Source organism: Mobula birostris, chromosome 9 (genome assembly GCF_030028105.1).
Source record: "Mobula birostris isolate sMobBir1 chromosome 9, sMobBir1.hap1, whole genome shotgun sequence".
NCBI classification, from domain to species: domain Eukaryota; kingdom Metazoa; phylum Chordata; class Chondrichthyes; order Myliobatiformes; family Myliobatidae; genus Mobula; species Mobula birostris.
This window is the reverse complement of record NC_092378.1, coordinates 62,722,779-62,743,249: the sequence shown is the minus strand read 5'-3', so window position 1 is coordinate 62,743,249 and position 20,471 is coordinate 62,722,779. Positions and strand designations below refer to the sequence as shown.

Genomic DNA, 20,471 nt, shown 5'->3' with positions numbered 1-20,471 from the left:
AATACTAAAATAGGTGGTGTTGTGGATAATTAAGTAGGTTTTCAAAGCTTGCAGAGAGATTTAGTCCAGTTAGAAGAGTGGGCTGAAAGATGGCAGATGGAGTTTAATGCTGATAAATGTGAGATGCTACATTTTGGTAGGACTAATCAAAATAGGACATACATGGTAAATGGTAGGGCATTGAAGAATGCAGTAGAACAGAGGGATCTAAGAATAATGGTGCATAGTTCCCTGAAGGTGGAATCTCATGTGGATAGGGTGGTGAAGAAAGCTTTTGGTATGCTGGCCTTTATAAATCAGAGCATTGAATATAGGAGTTGAGATGCAATGTTGAAATTGTATAAGGCATTGGTAAGGCCAAATTTGGAGTATTGTGTACAGTTCTGGTCACCGAATTATAGGAAAGATGTTATCCAAATAGAGAGAGTACAGAGAAGATTTACTAGAATGTTACCTGGGTTTCAGCACCTAAGTTACAGAGAAAGGTTAAACAAGTTGGGTCTTTATTCTTTGGAGCATAGAAGGTTGAGGGGGGACTTGATAGAGGTATTTAAAATTATGAGGGGGATAGATAGAGTTGATGTGGATAGGCTTTTTCCATTGAGAGTAGGGGAGATTCAAACAAGAGGACATGATTTGAGAGTTAGGGGGCAAAAGTTTAGGGGTAACATGAGGGGGAACTTCTTTACTCAGAGAGTGGTAGCTGTGTGGAACGGGCTTCCAGTAGAAGTGGTAGAGGCAGGTTTGATATTGTCATTTAAAGTAAAATTGGATAGCTACATGGACAGGAAAGGAATGGAGGGTTATGGGCTGAGTGCAGGTTGGTGGGACTAGGTGAGAATAAACATTCAGCACGGACTAGAAGGGGGGCGAGATGGCCTGTTTCCGTGCTGTAGTTGTTATATGGTTATATTATTTCCACCTATCATCTGCCAGTTTCTTACATCATTTCCCCTCCCTACCTCCCTCCATCCACCTACTCTCACCTATAACCTGCCAGCATTAGTCCTCCTCTCCCCCAATCTTCTTCAGTTAACTTCTGCCCCCTTTCTTTCCAGTCCCGATGAAGTGCCTCAACCTGAAACGTTGACTATTTATTCCCCTCCATAGATGCTGGCTGATCTGCTGAGTTCTGCTGATCAAAAGAATGGTATTTAATGGATGGTTAAAGAGGATTAAAGGGTTAAATGGCCTCCTGCTCTTCCTGAGATCACAGTTTTTGTGTGTGCTGGACTTTTCTGTTACATGCTCTGTACTGATTGCCACTTCTTTTGTTGGCACTCTCAGCACTTTTCCCCTCAGAGGAAGGTTCGTTATCCTTGACTTGGCACTTCAGAGGAGCCATTATCTGTGATTTACCACTTCCCCCCTGTAAAGACTTTATTGATTAAGCGATTCCTGTTTGTGTGTTTTGTCACGGATAAGGAATGCACTGCACTTTGAAGAGCCTGTTCCCTGAAGGTTTGTCACAATCATTGACCCGGCCTGATTCTCAGCCTGCGATACGACCCAGTCATAGAGTCACAGAGCTTGGAAACAGGCCCTTCAGCCCAACTCATCCCTGCTACCACCAATCCAGTTCCATTACCTGCATTTGGCCATGTCACACTAGCCTCAGTTTATAGGTTAGACAGTCCCATAGGTTATGGGGAGAAGGCAGGAAAATGGGGTTGAGAGGAATAATAAATCAGCCATGAAGGAATGGTGGCGCAGACTGGATGGGCTGAATGGCCTCATTCTGCTCCTTATGATCTTATCCAAATGTCTTTTAAATATTGTTATTATACCTGGTTCAAATCATTTCTCTGGCACCTTGTTTCTGAAAATGCATTACCTGCTGCATGAAGAAATTGATCTGGTCCTGTTTAAATCTTTCTCCTCTCACCTTAAATCTATGCCTTCTAGTTTTTAGTTCCCCTCCCGTGGGAAAAAGATTGTGTAGTTCACCCTATCTATACCCCTCATAGAAACTTAGAAACATAGAAAATAGGTGCAGGAGTAGGCTATTCGGCCCTTCGAGCCTGCAACGCCATTCAGTACGATCATGACTGATCATCCAACTCAGAACCCTGTACCTGCCTTCTCTCCATACCCCCTGATCCCTTTAGCCACAAGGGCCATATCTAACTCCCCCTTAAATATAGCCAATGAACTGGCCTCAACTGTTTCCTGTGGCAGAGAATTCCACAGATTCACCACTCTCTGTGTGAAGAAGTTTTCCCTCATCTCAGTCCTAAAAGGCTTCCCCTTTATCCTCAAACTGTGACCCCTCGTTCTGGACTTCCCCAACATCGGGAACAGTCTTCCTGCATCTAGCCTGTCCAATCGCTTTAGAATTTTATACTTTTTAATAAGATCTCCCCTCAGTCTTCTAAATTCCAGAGAGTTTAAGCCTAGCCAATCCAGTCTTTCATCATATGAAAGTCCTACCATCCCAGGAATCAATCTGGTGAACCTCCTTTGTACTCCCTCTATGGCAAGAATGTCTTTCCTCAGATTAGGGAACCAAAACTGCACACAATACTCCGGGTGTGGTCTCACTAATGCCTTGTGCAACTGCAGTAGTACCTCCCTGCTCCTGTTCTCAAATCCTCTTGCTATAAATGCCAGCATGCCATTTGCTTTTTTCACCGCCTGCTGTACCTACTTTATACATCTCAGTAAGGTCAGTCTCAGTCCCTTACATTCCAAACAATAAAGTCCTAGCCTGCCCAATCTCTCCCTATAACTCAAGGGCGGGCAGCGTCCTTAAGTATAGCTTAAGTGAGTGTAAGTCATTGCAAGTGCAACAAATTCTAAATTCATCCATATCATCCCATCATCACCCCAATCCCTGCACCCTTTCCCCAATCCTTTATCAAATTACCTCCATACTACAGATTTGGTTCTTGGACTCTGCACACGCAGTAACAATGACAAAATAGTGGTGTTGCAACAACAACCTTGTATTCAACGTGAGTCAGAGCAAGGAATGGATTGTGCTCTTCAGGAAGAGGGAGTCGAGGGAACACACACCCGCCCTCATTGAGTGGTTAGCAGTGGGAAGGGGGGAGAGCAGCTTCAGAAGATCAGTCTGGGGCCCAACACATCGATGGAGTCATGAAGAAAGCCCACCAGCGGCTATACACATGAGGATTTTGAGGAGATTTGGTATGTCAACAAAGACTCTAGGAAACTTCTACAGATGTACAGTGGAGAGCATTCCGACTGGTTGCATCACCACCTGCTATGGAGGGAGGGGTTTGGGAACACCTGCAGAGGGTTGCAGACTCAACCAGGCCCATCATGGGCATAGGCCTCTCCACCACTGAGGACCATCTTCAAAATGTGGTGTCTCAAGAAGGCGGCATCCAGCTGAAGGACCCTCCTCACCATTGAGGACATTCTCATTACTACTGCCAGCAAGCTAAGGCTTTTTCCCTTTGGAGTGAAGAAGGATGAGAGATGACTTGATAGAGATGTGTAAGATGGTAAGAGGCATAGAAAGAGTGGACAGCCAGCAAGGGGCATTATTTTAAGGTGATTGGTGGAAAGCATAGGGGGGATGGCAGAGGTATGATTTTTACACAGAGAGTCGTGGGTGCATGGAACGAGCTGTCAGGGGTGGTGGTAGAGCAGATGCATTCAGAACATTTAAGAGACTCTCTTGCTCTGTACTGCTGCCACAAAACAACAAATGTTGTTTACAATGGGATGTTGACAGAATGCAGAGCTGGGCTGAGAAGTGGCAGATGGAGTTCAGTCTGGAGAAGTGTGAAGTGATGCTCTTTTGAATGTCAAATTTCATTGCAGAGTACAATGTTAAAGGCAGGATTCTTAGCAGCGTAAATGAACAGAGAAATCTTGTGGTCCACATCCACTGATCCCCCAATGTTGCCGTGCAAGTTAATAGGGTTGTTAAGAAGGCGTACCATGTATTGGTCATTAATCAGGGGATTGAGTTCGAGAGCCACAAAGTAATGTTGCAGCTCTATAAAACTCTAGTTAGACCAAACTTGAATTATCGTATTCAGCTCTGGTCACCTCACTATAAGCAGGATGTGGAAACTTTAGAGAGAGTGCAGAGGAGATTTACCTGGATGTTGCCTGGATTAGAGAGCATGTCTTATGAGGAGATGTTGAACAAAGGTCAGTTCAACATCATGGGTTGAAGAGACCGTATTGTGCTGTTCTATATTCTATGTTCTTTGGTTATTGCTCAATCCTGACAATTTCACAGACATCAACTGCTATATGCAGAGCAAAGCTACAAACTTCCAGCATTCCTAATCTCTTTCCTGAAAGTCCAAACTCTTAATATTAGATTTGGTCTCCTGTTCATAGTCAAATAACCAACAGAAATCATTTATGAGACACAAAAGATTCTGCAGATGCAGCAAATCTTGAGCAAAACACACCAGATACTGGGGAACTCAGCAAGTCAGAGAGCATCCGTGGAGGGAAATAAACAGCTGTCCTTTCATCAGGACATCATTTCTGCATGGAATCAGCCAAGTGTGTTCTACGATGCGTTTCAAATCATGGGAGAGTCTAGGATCAGAGGGTGCAGCCTCAGATGACAAGGATGTCCATTTAAAACGGAGGTGAGGAAGAATGCCACAGATGGCTGTGGGGGCCAAGTCATGGGGCATACTTAAAGCAAAGGTTGATAGATTCTTGATGTAAGGGCATTACAGGTTACGGGGAGAAGGCAGGAGACTGGGGTTGAGAAAGATAGTAGATCAGCCGTGATGGAATGGCGGAGCAGATTCAATGGGCCAAATAGCTTAATTCTGTTCCTATGTATGGTCTTATGATCTTACTGCTTCTGATGTTAACAGGCATGTAGAAGGCCTCATGCCTCATGCATTTAAAGGTTAGCTATTTCTTTTTAATGATTTGACCTAACACAAGCAGATGTTAGCTTGTTAGCTTTCTTATCATTCAGGAAACACGAGGTAACATGACATGAATGAATTTTGCTGTCATCACCCTGGGTGTACAGCACAAGTCAGGCTTTTCAGCAGAGTGGAAGGAAAACGCATTCCCAGAGCTGCAATGAAAGCTTAGATGAGCTGTTCACTTCCTCGGGGGTGTATTTGAAATCCTTGTTGACAACTCCACAAGAACTGCAACAGTTTAAAATTATTCTTGTAGAGTTAACAGTTCAATAGATATCTTCAGGCACGATGGTTCATAAGACCACAAGATATAGGAGCAGAATTAGGCCATTTGACCCATCAAGACTGCTCCGTATTCTATCATGGCTGATTTATTATCCCCCTCAACCCCATTCTTCTGCCTTCTTCCCATTCAGATAGTAGAGCCGCTGCCTCACACTCAGAAGACCCAGATTCAATCCTGACCTCCGGTGATGTTGGAGTACAATCATTAATTTTATTTACTGATACAGTGCTCAGTAGGCCCTTCTGGTCCTTTGAGCTGTGCTGCCCCAGCAACTCCCAACAACACCTGATTTAACCCTAATCTAATCATGGGACAATTTACAATGACCAGTAAACCTACCCAGTACATCATTGGGCTGTGGGAGGAAACCAGAGCACCTGGGGAAAACCCACACATTCCACAGGAAGGACATACAGATTCTTTACAGAGGATGCTGGGATTGAACTCTGAACCCCGACGCCCCGAAATGTAATGGCATCACGCTAACCACCATGCTACCACATTGCAAGTTCCTGCTGTCATCATAAAGGTTTCATCTGAGTATTCCATTTTCCTCCCACATCCCAAAGACGTGGTGGGTGATTGGTTAATTGCCACTGTAAATTGACCCTAATGTGTAGGTGGCTGGTAGAATCTGCTGATGGGAATGTGGGGAGAATGAAATATGAGATTAGTATAAGCAGGTGGTTGATGGTTGGCAGAGATCTGATGGGCTGAAAGGCCTGTTTCTGTGCTGAGGGCAGCACGGTTAGCATAACACTATTACAGCACCAACAGTAAGATCGCGGGTTCAATTCCCGCCACTGTCTGTAAGGAGTTTGTACGATTTCCCCATGACCACTTACGTTTCCTCCGGGTGCTCTGGTTTCCTCCCACATTCCAACAATGCACAGTTAGGGTAAGTGGGTTGTGACCAAGCTTTGTTGGTGCTGGATGTATAGCGACACTTGCAGGCTGCCCAGCATAATCCTCACTGATTTGATTTGACACAAACAATGTATTTCACTCTGTGTGTTGATGTACATGTAACAAATAAAACTAATTTTTAAAAATCTTTGTCTTAGTATCTCACTATGACTTTGTTAACTATTTCACTGTTTTAACAGTGCCTCCAACACCCAAAACCTCTGACCTTTAAGAAGATAGCTGTGATATCAGCTTTCACTGTTACCTTTGGTCACTGGGTCACAGATTTGCAAGTTTCTGACTACTACACTATCAAAGCAGGACAGAGGACAATGGTTTGGGACCTTGGAGACACATGATGAATGGTGTTCAAACTGATAACTTGGTTGGCATGTACAGGCTGGGCCTGTTTTCAGGCTGTTGAATTTTGTAACTCTATGTCTTGAGGTCATTGGGTTGTACAGTACAGCAACAGGATCTTTGACACACTATTACCACGCCAAACCTTCTGTTTAAGTACACTAATCCAATTCGCTCACTAATTACTCCTTGTTACTGTTGATGGTGAGGACGTGGATGTGTGAGGATCTGGGGGTACACCTGGATGACAGACCTGGACAGCAGGGGTGGATGCAAAAGGATGAAACCACAAACCACCAGGCTTAAGGACAGCTTGTATCTCACTGCTGGAAGGCCACAATGTGGTCCCTGGTATGAGAAAGTGAACACTTGACCTCACAGTCCACCTCGATATGATCTTCCACTTTATTTGTTTACCTGACCTGCGCCGTCTCCATAGCAGTTACACTGTATTCTGCATTCTGTAATTGCTTTACCTTATTCTGCCTCGATGCACTGTGTAATGATCTGATCCGTATGAACGGTATGCAAGACAAGATTTTCACTGCGTCTTGGCACTTATGAGAATAATGAACCAATACCTAAATGCTGTCTTTCCTTGGCCCAATTCAAGATTTTTGAGCATAGACATAGAACAGTACAGCACAATACAGTCCCATCAGCCCATGGTGTTGTGCTGAGCTTATAAACTGCTCTGAAGTCAATCTAACCCTTCCCTCCTCCATAGCACTCTATTTTTCCATTGTCCATGTGCCTATCTAAGAGCCTCTTAAAAGTCCCAAATGTATCTGCTTCTACTGCCACCCTGGCAGCATGTTCCACGCACCAAACACTCTTTGTGTTTAAAAAATCCTACCTCTGATATTGCCCCGACACACTTCCCTTCAATCGCCCTGAGATTATGTCCTCTCAAATCAGCAGTTTCTACCCTGGGAAAAAGTCTTTGGCTGTCCACTTGATTTTATGCTTCCTATCATCTTGTACACTTCTATCAAGTCACATCTCATCCTCCTTCGTCCAAAGATAAAAGCCCTAACTCACTCAGCCTCTCCTCTCATAAGAGATGCTCTCTAATCCAGGCAGCATCCTGGTAAACCTCATCTGCATTTTCACTGTACATTGGTGCATGTGACAGTAGTAACTCAATTTACAATTTACAATTTACTGACAGCTATAACCTTCATGATTTGGTTCGTGTTTCCACGTTGACTCGACACTTTCCCATTGCCATTAAGAGGTTGACATCTGTTCAGCCAGTGAAACACTAATTAGCTAATATTCTTCCCTGATAATGACCAGCATTGTGATAGAGACTTCCTCAGGTCCATGAAGGCACCCAGCTTCCTATTCCCCTCAACTCTTTCTCATGGCCAGTAAACATTGCAACCTCTCTATAAAAGCAGGATGTTTAAAACTCTCAGAATGTTTCACCTACTGTAGGATTAATGAACTTTCTTATCAAAAAGGAAACACCAAGTAAACTTACTGTACAACAATGCCACACAGGCAGAATTCTTCACATTTTTCTCTGCTGAATCTCAGTGTAGCCACTAATATAATTATTGATTAATTTATGTAAAACCAACATAATTCAGCACCTTTCGACTTTGAAGGGAATGGATGAATAGAATTTCTGGACTAGTGCAGGTACTTGAAATAATTAAACAAATGTTATTACTTTTTTAACACATATAGTTTCTCTGAACCTGGTAAGTTTAAAGGGGGCAGGAAATAGAGTCATGCACAATAGAAATAGGCCATTCGGTCCTTACTCATTCATGCTGGCCTCTAGGCTAGTCCCACTTGCCTGAGTTTGTCCGGTATGTTTTCTTCACTTTTCCTTTACATTCAGTGATCACTTTATTAGTTATACCTTTATACCGCATTAATGTAAATATCTAATCAGCCTATCATGGGGCAGCAAATCAATGCATTAAAGCATGCAGACATGGTCAAGAGGTTCAGTTGTCTTTCAGACCAAACGTCAGAATGGGGAAGAAACATGATCTAAATTACTTTGACTGTGGAATGATCTTGGTACCAGTCAGGGTGGGTTTGAGTATCTCAGAAACTGCCGATCTCCTGGGATTTTCATACATGACAGTCTCTAGAGTTTACAGAGGATGGTGTGAAAAACAAAAAAAATATCCAGTGAGCAGCAGTTCTGCAGGTGAAAATGATTTGTTAATGAGAGAGGTTGGAGGAGAGTGGCCAGACTGGTTCAAGGTGACAGTAACTCAAATAACCACACATTACAATAGTGGGGTGCAGAAGACCATCTCTAAATGCACAATACATACATAATAAAGTGGCCACTGACTATATACTTCTTTTGTAGCTAATAGTGTTTTTAATGTATTGCACTGTACTGCTGCCACAAAACAACAAACATCATGACAGACTGTATGTCGGTGATAATGAAGCAGATTCTGAGGTTTTGAGATTATACTACAAACCCTCCCGAGATGGTGATGAAGACCAGCTTACCCATGCAGTCTGGTCCCCAGAAGCCGGCACAACACTGGTGCTGGAGCACCTCCTTGACACAGACATGGTAACAACCACGCACAGTCAAAAAGAACGTTCGGAGTGAAATGTGGTACCTTCCACAGAATGAGAAAAAGAACATAATTATTTCACGTAGTCAGTACCAGGATTCGTCATTTTTTCTCCAATTTCCATCGCTCTGTTTTTTTGATCTGGTTTCATTACCTGCAGTCCCTGAACCCGTCCCCCGGAGAAAGCTGACTGTAGTTCTGTGGACACCGTATCTTGGCGTTTAAGACACAGGAGCGACACCGGGTTAAGGTCTTGACTTGGACCTTCTTGTCACAACGGTTTGATCCCTGCTGAAGTCATACAACAGTGTAAAGAGTTAGTCTTCTGATTAAAGGGACGACTGTCTTATCCCTGTGAGTAATCAGCTGAGTTACCGTCACCTCTCTGTCTCTCATGGACACCCACACACATACGAACACAAGCATTCTGCAATAACGTGTTTTAAATCAAGCTTCTCCACCTGTCTCCGACAGCCGGACTTCATTCAAACTGAATGCTGTGCCCAAAAGCACAGAAGCCACAACTCCAAGCTGTGTTTAGAGATTACAAAGCAGCTTTATTTGTTTTAAACTGATAAGTTATAACTTAGACCTCATCCTTGGAACGTGTGTGATAACAGTGTAATGGAGCTATTAATATGCACTTTGGTATTCCGACCGTGTCCGCACTGGGTCATTGAAAAGGGCTGCCCAATTAGAGTCACGCTAGAAAGTTGAAAACTCTTGTGCAAATGTTCGGCAAGTTTCCTACATGAGTTTGTGCTGTCACTGCTCTTACAGATTATAACCACTTGCACGTAATGAAATAAGCTCCATCTCCGTTCTCCTCCAGCTGATCTACTTCTGTCTGCTCAGATCTGCAGAACTTTAGTGGGACACTTTCAGCTAGTGAAGCTGCTGTATCAGTGAGGACCTACCTGGAGCATGCTTTCAGCCAATGAGGCCATCAGTAACATCATCTGGAAACATATGATCCATTGCCGTTTCATCTTGCTGGTCAGTGTTCCCAGATCTTTAGCTTCTAAAATCTATTTCACTTCTCACTTTTAAAGTCAGGCTACATTCCTCTGTGAGCTTCCTCTGAAGGGTCCTGAGCAAGTTCTTCCTTCCTATCTCCTTGACTTTTTAGAGTCTGCACTCCCATCCTCCGCCCACTCTCCCCTCCTTTTCCTGGATGCACACGCCACCACTGGCAAAGCTCGCTATCTAAAGTCACAGGACACTTGATAGCTGTCAGCAGGTTGGAGAAATTGCAAGGCTGACATCTCGCCTTCCTTCGGAGATTTTTTTGTGTGTGTTACTTAAATGTAAACAGTGTTGTGCAAGAGAGGCTGGAAAATGGATGGATTTCCTTGTGGGTGCTCGTCTGTAACTGGTGACCTTAGGGAGGTTAGAGGCATTTAGGGACTCATGAGAAGGGGTGGGGGGGCACCTAGTGAAATGATGAAGGTTCACATAGATTATCATCATCATCGTCGTGTGCGGTGTGATTTGATAAGGGCGATCATAGTCCATTCATGACCAAGATTGTTCTTGGTAAAATTTTCTACAGAAGTGGTTTGCCATTGGCTTCTTCTGGGCAGTGTCTTTACAAGACGGGTGACCCCAGCCATTATCAATATCTTCAGAGATTGTCCCACAAACACGATAAAATCTGCAGATGTGGGCAATACAAAGCAACACACACAAAATACCGGAGGAACTCAGCAGGTCAGTCAGCTTATATGGAAAAGAGACTGTTCGCCTGGCGTCAGTGGTTGCATGCCAGGTCTTGTGATGTGCATCAGCTGCTCATACAACCAGGATGATACGCTACACAGTTCCGCTGTAATACACTTTCCCACAGAGTCATAGAGCACTACGGCACAGCAACCATTTGAGATGTAGGAGCAGAATTAGGCCATTTGGCCCATCGAGTCTGTTCTACCATTCTATCATAGCTGATTTATTATGCCTCTCAACCCCGTTCTCCTGCTTTGACACCCTTCTTAATCAAGAATCCATCAACCTCTGCTTTAAATATACCCAATGACTTGGCGTCCACAACCATCCAAGGTAATCAGTTCCACAGATTTACCACTCTCAGGGTAAAGAAATTCCTCCTTATCTCTGTTCTAAAGGGACATCCTTCTATTCTGAGGGTATGCCCCCGGTCCTAGACTCTCCCACTATAGAAAATATCCTCTACAAGTCCACTCTGGCTAGGCCATTCAATATGAACAATATTGAAAATATTAATAATAATGAACAGGCCCTTCGTACCTGACTGCTATTTTGCCTATCCCATCGACCCACACCTGGACCACAGCCTTCCGTACACCTCCATCCATGTACTTATCCAAACTTTACTTAAATATTGCAATTGAACCCACATCCACCACTTCCTCTAGCAGCTCATTTGAGCACTCGCAGACCACTCTAAGTAAAGAAGTTTCCCCTGAGTTTCTCCTTAAATATTTCACCTTTTACCCTGAACCTGTCTATATCCCTCTATCAAATCTTGCCTCATTCTCCTATGCATCCAGGAACAAAGTCCTAATCTATTCAACCTTTCCCTATAGGTCAGGATCCTCATGGCCAGAAGGTCATGACCCCCTGGGTTCATGAATCAGTGAGAGCTTCAGGCCTAGCGTTTGGCGAGGCTGTAGCTCGAGGCCTAGTGTTTGCTGACCAGCGGGTGCTTGTGTCAATGCTGAAGATCGAGGCCCCTGGGTCAGACCAGAAGTCTGGAAGTTGAGGCCTGTTGGCCGGAGCCCCAGGCCTGTGAACGTCTGCACATCTGCATCCAAATCTGAAGCTGGAGAAGACGTTCTGTCTTGGAGCTGGAGGACTGTGGGAGGAAGGAACGTGGCTTGTTTTGCAGTCGTTGTTTTGTTGCTTGTTATGTTCTGTTTTGTTATTATGGGGTCCTGGTGGGCCACAGAGCACTACAGCAGAGAAACAGACTCTTCAGCCCATCTAGTCTGTGGCAAGCTATTACTCTGCCTAGTCCTACCGACCTGCATCCAGACCATAACCCTCCCTATACCTCCCACCCATGTACCAATCCAAATCTCTCTTAAACCCGGATCCACCACTTCTGCAGGCAGTTCCTTCCACTCTCTCACCACTTTCTGAGTGAAGATGTGCCCCCCCCACATTCCTCTTAAATATTTCACCTTTCACTCTTGACCCATGACCTCTAATTCTGGTCTGACCAAACTTCAGCGGAAAAAGGCTGCTTGCATTTATTTATTTTTTAGTGATACAGCGTGGAACTGCCCCTTCCAGCCCAACAAGCTGTGCCACTCAGCAACCCACCTATTAAACCCTAGCCTAATCACAGGACAACAGTTAACCACTGGGAGGAAACCAGAGCACCCTGAGGAAACTTATGAGGTCACAGGAAGGATGTACTTTGTAGACGGCACTGGAATTGGATTCTGAACATTGATGTCCTGAGCTGCAGCAGCATTTCACTAGCCACTAGCATATCATGGCACCCTATCTATGCCCCTCATAACTTTGTATATCTCTGTCAAATCTCTCCTCATTCTCCTACGCTCCAGGGAGTAAAGTCCTAGGTATGTTCCGTGTATGCTTTGTTGGAGATGGAACCTGCAGGCTGCCCACAATCACACCTTTGAGCGTGCTGTTGTCACGACGTGCACTGGCAGTATCAGAGCTCAAGTGCAGAGGAAGGGCAGACTCTGATGTAGAGACAGTGACGAGAGTTTATTCATGATAGTTCCAAAAGGACATCTGTGGCTCAGCCAAGTGACACCACAAGAAGTAACATTCTCAAAACTCGGACCCTGCAATTAGCACCAGTCAGGCATCCACTTAAGTAATGCCTGGGACACGGAATCCCCGAGTCTATCAAAATAAGCTTAACAAGTTTAAACAGAAGGCACCAGGAGTTTGCATTAAAAAGACTGAGTCCCTCGAGAAAATCACAGGGAACTCTAAACGATTAACCATTGTCATTAAACAACAATTAGGCAAAGAAAAGGATCAGAATCAGGTTTATTATCACCAGCAGATGTCATGAAATTTGTTAACTTAGCAGCAGCAGTAGAATGCAATACATGATAATATAGAAAAAAATAAGTTGAACATTTTCAGTAAGAATATACATGTATATTAAATGGATTTAAATTAATGTGAAAACAGAAATTATATATATATATATTTTAAAAACATGAGATAGTGTCATGGGTTCAATGTCCATTTAGAATCATATGACAGAGAGGAAGAAGCTGTTTCTGAATCACTGAGTGTGTACCTTCAGGCTCCTGTATCTCCTTCCTGACGGTAACAATGAGAAGAGGGCATGTCCTGGGTGATAGGGGCCCTTAATAATGGATGTTGCCTTTCTGAGGCACACAGTCATGGGTATAGAGAGAGTAGAGCAGTAGGCTAAGCAAACACCCCTGAGGTGCACCAGTGTTGATCGTCAGCGAGGAGGAGATATTATCACCAATCTGCACAGATTGTGGTCTCCCGGTTAGGAAGTCGAGGATCCAACTGCAGAGGGAGGTACAGAGGCCCAGGTTCTGCAACTTCGCATCAGGACTGTGGAAATGATGGTGTTAAACGCTGAGCTATAGTCAATGAACAGCATCCTGACATAGATGTTTGTATTGTCCAGGTGATCTAAGGCTGAGTGAAGAGCCATTGAGATTGTGTCTGCCATAGACCTATTGTGGCAATAGGCAAATTGCAGTGGGTCCAAGTCCTTCCTGAGGCAGGAGTTCATTCTAGCCATGAGCAACCTCACAAAGCATTTTATCACCATAGATGTGAGTGCTGCTGGACAATTGTCATTAAGGCAGCTCACACTACTCTTCTTGGGCACAGGTATAACTGTTGCCTTTTTGAAGCAAGTGGGAACTTCCAACCTTAGCAGTGAGAGGTTGAAAATATCCTTGAATACTCCCATGATTTAGCTGGTACAAGTTTTCAGAGCCTTCCCAGGTACTCCACTGGGACCTGCTGGCTTGCAAGGGTGCACCCTCCTTTAAGACAGCCTAACATTGGCCTCCAAGACAAAGATCGCAGGGTCACTGGGTGCAGCAGAAATCTTCACAGTTGTATTTTCCATTTCAAAACAGGTATTGAAGGCGTTGAGCTGATCTGATAGTGAAACATCACTGCCATTCATGCTATGGGATTTTGCTTTGTAGGAAGTAATGTCCCACAAACCCTGCCAGAGTTGACGTGCATCTAATGTCGGTCCCACAACCTCGCTTGAAATTGCATCTACGCTCTTGAAATAGTCCTGTGTAAGTCACACCTGGGTCACTAGACTGAAATGCCACAGATCTGGCCCTCAGCAGATGACCAACCTCCTATTTCTCTATGGTATTTGGGTGGGAATGTATGTACAGCAAGTTTTCGCAGACACTCACTCATCCACTCAGGTTTTAATGAAGTCGGTAACAACTGTGCACACATCCAGATTTGAATATGAATCCCTGAATACAGTCCAGTCCACCGATTCAAAGCAGTCCTGTAGGCACTCCTGTGCTTCCCTTGTCCAAACCTTCTTGGTCCTCACTGCCAGTGCTGCAGTCTTCAGTCTCTGCCTATACTCAGGGAGTAATACAGCCAGGTGATCAGACTTTCCAAAGTGTGGGCATGGAATAGCACGGTAAGCACTCTTGAAAGTTGCTGGGGAACACAGCAGGCCAGGCAGCATCTCTAGGAAGAGGTACGGTCGACGTTTCGGGCCGAGACCCTTCGTCAGGACTAACTGAAGGAAGAGTTAGTAAGAGATTTGAAAGTGGGAGGGGGAGGGGGAGATCCAAAATGATAGGAGAAGACAGGAGGGGGAGGGATGGAGCCAAGAGCTGGACAGGTGATTGGCAAAAGGGATATGAGAGGATCATGGGACAGAAGGTCCGGGGAGAAAGAAAAGGGGGGTGAACCCCAGAGGATGGGCAAGGGGTATAGTCAGAGGGACAGAGGGAGAAAAAGGAGAGAGAGAGAAAGAATGTGTGTATATAAATAAATAATGGATGATGTACGAGGGGGAGGTGGGGCATTAGCGGAAGTTAGAGAAGTCAATGTTCATGCCATCAGGTTGGAGGCTACCCAGACGGAATATAAGGTGTTGTTCCTCCAACCTAAGTATGGCTTCATCTTTACAGTAGAGGAGGCCGTGGATAGACATATCAGAATGGGAATGGGATGTGGAATTAAAATATGTGGCCACTGGGAGATCCTGCTTTCTCCGGCAGACAGAGCGTAGGTGTTCAGCAAAACGATTTCCCAGTCTGCGTCGGGTCTCGCCAATATATAAAAGGCCACATCAGGAGCACCGGACGCAGTATACCACCCCAGCCAACTCACAGGTGAAGAGTCACCTCACCTGGAAGGACTGTCTGGGGCGCTGAATGGTGGTAAGGGAGGAAGTGTAAGGGCATGTGTAGCACTTGTTCCGCTTACAAGGATAAGTGCCAGGAGGGAGATCAGTGGGGAGGGATGGGGGGGACGAATGGACAAGGGAGTCGCATAGGGAGCGATCCCTGTGGAAAGCGGGGGCAGGGGAGGGAAAGATGTGCTTAGTGGTGGGATCCCGTTGGAGGTGGTGGAAGTTATGGAGAATAATATGTTGGACCTGGAGGCTGGTGGAGTGGTAGGTGAGGACCAGGGGAACCGTATTCCTAGTGGGGTGACGGAAGGATGGAGTGAGAGCAGATGTGCGTGAAATGGGGGAGGTGTGTTTGAGAGCAGAGTTGATGGTGGAGGAAGGGAAGCCCCCTTGAATTTCCAGCATCTGCAGAATTCCTCGTGTGTAAGCACTCTTGATAGCGTTGTAACGTGGTCCAGTGTGTTGTTTCCTCTGGAAGTACAAGTGATTTGTTAATGGTAATTATTTAGTGACTTTTTCAAGTTGGCCTGGTTAAAACCCCCCCAAAATGATGGTGAAGATGTCAGGGTGTGCTGTTTTGTGCATGTTGATCCCATAGTTCAGTTCATCCAGAGCCTGTCTGACATTGGCCTGAGGTGGAATGTACTCTGCCACCAAAATGATCACAGAAATCTCCCACGGCAGGTAAAATGGACGGCACTTAAATTACGAGATATTCCTGGTCTGGTGATACATTGTGCACCAAGAGGAGTTGATCGTGAGGTATACACCCCTACATCTGCTTCTGAGAGACTCGCCAGTCCTGTCCTGACAGTGTCTAGTGAACCCATCAATCTGAATCACTGTGTCTGGTATGGAAGGGGTTCACCAGGATTCCATGAAGCAAAAAGGACGCAAGCGGTCCTAATGTGCCTATGGTACAGCATCCTAGCTCTGAGATTGTCAATTTTATTTACTAGAGACTGTACATTTGCCAGCAAGCCAGTCAGTATCGGGAGTCAAAAACCTGGTTCTTGAAACGCGCCTGTATCCCTTACTGGCAGCCACGTTTCCTCAGAGGAAGGTTGTTCCGGCGAGAAGTATGGCCACAATCAGCATTGTTTTCATCGATTCCAACCATGGAGCCTAGCACTCTCTGGCTCCCTGTACCGGCCAGAAGAACTCATTGCAGGTGGTTAATAATGCAAATGTCGTATGTTTCGATGTACGTGCCATAAATGAACTTTAATCTTGAATGCTTGTGCCCCTAGTCCGGTACAGAGGGAGTGCAATATTGTTGAAAGTGCTGTATTTTAGATGGGGCACTGAGCCAAAGTCACCAATCAGGTGTTCATTGAAAAAGATCCTATGGGGATGTTCTGAAGAAGACTAAGGCAATCTTTTCCACTGTCCCAGGCAAAACTTATCTCTTCTACTAGCTCCAATGCAAACAGGTGGTCCAGTCATTTATCACATTGCTGTGGGATCTTGCTATGCATAGCTTGGCCACTACATTTCCTACTTCACTTCAAGTGCCATGTACACAGAGATGCTTGCCCTAGGGCTTGAATCAAAGAAAATGCTAAATGATTCAATCCAACTAAAAAAGAAAGATGTTTCCATTTATATAGAACAGTACAGCTCAGCAAGAAGCTCTTCAGCTCATGATGTCTTCTCTGACCATTATGTCAATTTAAACAAATCCTATCCGCCTCTGCATAAATTGGTAAATGGGTTTATTACTGTCACATAGAATGAGGTACTTTAAAAGGCTGGTTTTGCATGCCATACATTCAGATCATTTCATCAGCCACACACACAATATGTTGGAGGAACTCAGCAAATCAGGTAGCATCAATGGAGAAGAATAAACAGTCAAGCAGAGACCCAGATTATTCCATCACATCAATACATTGAGATAGCGCAAGGCAGGACGGTGGTGTAGCTGTCAGAGTAATGCTGTTACAGCACCAGGGACCCGAGCTCAATTCTGCTGCTGTCTGTAAGGAGTTTGTACATTCTCCCTGTGACCGAGTGGGTTTCCCCCAGGTGCTCCAGCTTCCTCCCACATTCCAAAGACACATTGTTTCGTAGGGTGCTGGGGTAGAGACTCACCACTACCAAAGGAGGTGTAAGGTGCTCCTTCCCTCCGCTAGCCAGCAGGTCATCCCTGGCCAAGATGTGGCACTTGCTTAGCCCCACCGATCAGGGTCACGTAAAGCCGTGGAAGCAGGTGGTCAGGTGGTGGGTGGTTGTATGAGCAGCCGGTGCTATCACAGGTCCTGGTTGTGCAACCATTGACACCAGGCAGACAATCCTGGAAGAGTATTGAAAATGGCTGGGGTCATGCATCTTGTAAAGACACTGCCCAGAAGGTGGCAATGGCAAACGACTTCTGTAAAAATTTGCCAAGAATTATCATGGCCATGGAAAGACCATGATCGCCCACGTCATACAACACGGGACATTATGGTGATGAGTGTTTAGTAGGTTATTTGGGTCACATGGCAGTAATTGGGTGACAGGCTTGTTGGGCAGGTCAAGCCTGTTACCGTGCTGTATCTCAAAATTAATTAATAAGCAGACCAATAAATAAATAAACAAACAAGCAGGGGAATGAAATAATGAATGAATAAATAGATAAATAACTCAGGTAGACAATAAGGTGTAAGGCCATGATGAGATTAGATTGTGGGGTCAGGAGTTCATTTTTCCACACCAGAGAGCTGTTCAACTGTCAAATAATAGCTGTCCTTGAGCCTGGTGGTACGTGCTTTCACTCTTTTGTGTCTTCTGCCTAATGGGAGAGGGGAGAAGAGAGAGTGTCCGGGGTGGGTGGGGTCTTTGATATGCTAAAACCAGAGAACATCTGCAGATGCTGGAAATCCGAGCTACACACACAAACTGCTGGAGGAACTCAGCAGGCCAGGCAGCATCTATCGAAAGGTGTACAGTCGACGTTTCGGGCTGAGACCCTTCCACAGCTGAGACTGGACTATTCATTGGTGGACTGGACTATCTTCAGAGTTTCACCTTCGAGTCTGACTGAGTAAGCCACCGTTGTCACTGACTTCATTAAAACCTGTGTGGATGAGTGTGTGCATACGACAACATACTGTACATACCCAAATCAAAAGCTGTGGATGAACCAGAAGATTTGCAGTCTGCTGAGGGCTAGATCTGTGGCATTCAAGTCTGGTGATCCAGCACTATACAAGGAGGCCAGGTACAGATTGCAGAGGACTATCTCAAGAGCAAAGGAACAATTCCTAATGAGGTTAGAGGCGGAATTGGATGCATTGGTTTGCAAGCCATAACTTCCTACAAGGTAAAATCTAACAGCACGAATGGCAATGACGCTTCAGTACCAGATGAGCTCGGCGCCTTTTATGCTCGCTTTGAAAGGGAGAATAAAACCACAGCTATGAGGATCCCTGCTGCACCCCATGACCCTGTGATCTCTGTCTTGGAGGCTGATGTCAGAACATGTTTCAAGAGGATGAACACTCACAAGGTGACCGGCCCTGATGGTGTACCCGGTAGCGCTCTGAAAACCTGTGCCAAAGTGTGTTCAAAGACATTATCAATGTCTCATTGTCGGAAGTTCCTTTCCACTTCAAAAGGGAAACAATCATACTAGTGCCCAATAAAAGCAGGGTGAGTTGCCTTAACAACTATCATCCAGTAGCTCTCACATCTATGGTGATGAAATGCTTTGAGAAATCGGTTATGGCAAGAATCAACTCCTGCCTTAGCAAGGACATCAATAGATCTACAGCGGATGAGATCTCCTTAGCCCTTCACGCGGCCTTGGATCACCTGGACAATGCAAATACCTATGTCAGGATGCTGTTATGTTGACTACAGCTCAGTGTTTAACACAATCATTCCAATTGTTCTGATCGAAAAGCTCCAAAACCTGGGCCTCTGTACCTCCCTCTGCAACTGGATCCTTGACTTCCTCACCGGAAGATCACAGTCTGTGTGGATGGGAAATAACACCTCCGCCTCGCAGATAATCAACACAGACTCATCTCAAAGATGTGTGCTTAGCCCACTGCTCTACTCTCTCTACACCCATAACTGTGTGGCGAGGCACAACTCAAATGCCATCTATACATTTAAAGATGACCTAACTATTGACAGCAGAATTTCAAATGTGATGAGAAGGCGTACAGAAGTGAGACAGATCATCTCTATCATGGGTAGTAGTCTCCCCAGGAGGACACCTTCAAAGAGCGATGCCTCAAAAATGTGGCATCCATCATTAATGACCCCCATCAGCCAGGACATGCCCTCTTCTCATTGCTACCATCAGGGAGGAGGTACAGAAGCCTGACGATTCAGGAACAGCTTCTTCTCCTTCATCATCAGATTTCTCAATGAACTTTGAACCCATGAACATTACATCACTACTTTTTTTTCTCTTTTTGTACTACTTCTTACTGTAATCCACTGTTTGTATTATTGTGTATTGCAATATACTGCTGTAGCATAACAACAAGTTCCATGACATGGGCCAGTGATATTAACTCAGATTCTGATTCTGACATACAGGTTAGAGTTAGTGAGTTGTTTGCATGCTATTTTCTTCCTTGGTGAGGCAGTGCAAGGTTTAATAAATGCTTGGTGACTTTTGGAAATTTTCAGTGAGCTGCAATCATAATGACCTATTAGGCACTCGACAGGGGCCAATAAAAAGAAGCGGAATGGCCATTGTGTGAGTGGGCCAGTGTTAGAGTGGCCAGGCATTTGGCTCAACAGGCTTGAATGAGAACTGGCATAGGATAGAATTTAATGCTTGAGAAGTTAGAGGTATAACAAGCATAGACAGGATGGTAGCTCAATCAGTAGAATGTTCCTTCCATGAGATGTGCGATTTCAGTGTACCTAACAGTCTCCCTGATTAGTACATTTGCAGGAAGTGCTCCCAACATTGGCTCCTGACTGACAAGGTCAAGGAATTGGGGCTGGAGATGAATGTACACAGGATCATCCAGGAGGCTGAAAAAGGCATATATGAATCTTTTACTGAGGCAGTCACACCCAGAGTGCAAACTTCAGATAGTAGGTGCATGATCACCGGGGGAAATAAGTGGAGTATAATAATAATAATAATAATTTATTTCTTACATCTGAGGGAGTAA

At 44.9% G+C, this 20,471-nt stretch overlaps 1 protein-coding gene across 1 annotated transcript in view; it reads right to left on the bottom strand.

The window, feature by feature from the left end:
• The window catches only part of stab2 (stabilin 2), a 197,289-nt gene extending 187,310 nt beyond the window's left edge, over nucleotides 1-9,979 (bottom strand). The window contains exons 1-3 of the mRNA XM_072269443.1: nucleotides 9,908-9,979; nucleotides 9,145-9,281; nucleotides 8,920-9,035 (exon numbers count right to left, since the gene is read on the bottom strand). Of these exons, the coding sequence (XP_072125544.1) occupies nucleotides 8,920-9,035; nucleotides 9,145-9,281; nucleotides 9,908-9,979 (325 nt within the window). The remainder of the gene's footprint in view (nucleotides 1-8,919; nucleotides 9,036-9,144; nucleotides 9,282-9,907) is intronic.
• Between the last annotated feature and the right edge of the window lie 10,492 nt (nucleotides 9,980-20,471).